Below are 2,143 nucleotides of genomic sequence, written 5' to 3'. Positions count from 1 at the left end.
GATTAGAGCGCAGCAAAATCAGCTTTTGAGTAGAAGTCACTAAACAGATGTGGAAAAAACTAAGAGTCTGGTTATTTAAAGACAAATAATTGGTATTGTTGCCAATATTTTTTATTGTAAGATTTTACTTTGTGATAAATTTGCACTAATAATAAATAGAAAGTCTCCATCTGCTTTAAACAGCTGTGCCAGGGGGACAAATTTGTAAACAAATTAGTGTAATTCTTGAACTGAAGTCAGGGGCCACACTTTGGACACCCCTGTCCTATATGATTGTCGTAGCTCGTTCATAAAATCATCATAAGGTTGTAATAACTGGATGAAAACCATCTTTATAGATAAGGAAAATTCCTCTGTTTTTCAGAGATCGTAGTGGAACAATGGCTGAGCTGTTCACCTTGTCTCCATCCCCACCTCCGCTGGGTGAACCTCATGCAGCTCCGCCCRTTCTTTCACCTCCACCAGTGCCACCTGCTTCCAGCAAACCTACCTCCGAGTCTATCAAAGAGTCGCCCGTGCCCAAGTCTTCCCTTTACAACGATAAAGCCTTGACTGGAAGCACCCCGGCTGCATTCTCGGGAGGTTCGCCCTCGACTCCCAATCAGTCCAGAAGTCCCRCACAAGCTGCGTCTCAGACCTGCCCCCCACCAATGGTACAGAAAGCTGCTTCTCAAACAGAGGAACCAGCAGGGARTAAAACAGAGACTGGAGTTAATAAGCTGGAGACGGAGGCCGGTGACCGAGCTGTTGCAGAACACTTGAGTACAGGAAATGAACCCTCAGCTCAGAGAACAGGATCTCCAGATCTAAACCCTGGTCCTAATCAGGACGTCAGCCCTAACCCTGTCATGGATGATGGTCGGTTAAACCAAACGAGTGTGGATTCCAACCCCACACCCCCAGCTTCAGCAGCTGATGTGGAGACACCTCAGCCACTCCAACAAGCACAAAAACCTCAACCTGAACCTCCTGCTCCGTTGTCCCCAAAGCCTGACGCCTCGAGTCAAGCCAGGAAGGAAGAGCGGCCCCCTACGCCGAGTAGAGCCGGCCAGTGTAGCCCTACTGTGCCTCTGATCCAYGAGCCCACCATCCTCTTCCCGAACCCCAACCGAAAGCCGGCCCCCGACAACCTCAGCTATCTAGAATCAGCCAGCCTGATGTCGGGAACGTTGGAGTCCCTGTCTGGACTGGGAGAAGATGGGAGCTCTATCGGCTCAGACTCGGAGATCAACGGTCTCACCATCAGGCGCACTGATAAATACGGCTTCTTGGGTGGGAGTCAGTACAGCGAGGGGAGGTAAGTCACACCACAAACACTAATTACTCATACTTCCTGCTGTTTTGGAAACAATAGCTGACATTTAGTCATATTTTCTCTTTGCCCATTTCTCTGAAGCACAAATTAAACCTGGCCTTTTAGAGTCACGAAATTGTTTTTCACAACAAGACACATCCTGCGAGTGACTTCATTTGATTTAGCCTGTTTGCTGCGTCCAGTCAGACTYATCCTGTCTTTTTCTGTCTTCCTCTTCTTCGCTGCTGCACTAAAGCATATCTGTTTGTCCTTTATCTCCCCTTGGTCTGACTCAGATAATGCCGAGAGCGCATTTCTGACTCAATATGTACTGACTGTGTGTGTGCAGCTTCACCCTCCACACCCAGCTGCCTTCTTCCCACCAGGGTTATTACAGTTAACTAAAACTAACTAAATAACGACAACTGAAATTGAAAAAATCTTTTTTTAACTCATYATTCAATCCATTCCAGACATTTAATCCACACACTGATAAACAAAAACTCTTCCTGGTTGTTCTAATATGTTGTTTTTTTAAATATCCTTCACCTCTTAAATTATAATCCCCCTCTCTGTCACCAAACATTTCCTGTATATTGTGTGGAAGTTTTTGATTTCGGATCTTAAACATGAATTATGTAGTTTTAAATATTACCAGGTCCCAGAATTTCAGTATATTTGATTTAATGAATAACTGATTTGTGTGTTCCCAGTATCCCACTTTACAGTGGGGAAAATAAGTATTTAGTCAGTCACCAATTGTGCAAGTTCTCCCACTTAAAAAGATGAGAGAGGCCTGTAATTGACATCATAGGTAGACCTCAACAATGAGAGACAAAATGTGAAAAA

General features: G+C 44.8%; 1 protein-coding gene across 1 annotated transcript in view; it reads left to right on the top strand.

Annotated features, from left to right (window-relative positions):
* Positions 1–2,143, top strand: part of tbc1d10b (TBC1 domain family, member 10b) — a gene marked incomplete at its 3' end in the record, with an annotated part of 13,541 nt that overhangs the window by 1,543 nt on the left and 9,855 nt on the right. Inside the window, 1 exon segment of the mRNA XM_014024982.1 lies at positions 365–1,297. Within this exon segment, the coding sequence (XP_013880436.1) occupies positions 381–1,297 (917 nt within the window).

The sequence above is a fragment of the Austrofundulus limnaeus genome, unplaced genomic scaffold, assembly GCF_001266775.1.
Source record: "Austrofundulus limnaeus strain Quisiro unplaced genomic scaffold, Austrofundulus_limnaeus-1.0 Scaffold450, whole genome shotgun sequence".
Lineage (NCBI taxonomy): Eukaryota > Metazoa > Chordata > Actinopteri > Cyprinodontiformes > Rivulidae > Austrofundulus > Austrofundulus limnaeus.
The sequence above is the reverse complement of the archived record's forward strand: the minus strand, read 5'-3'. Positions and strand labels throughout refer to the sequence as shown.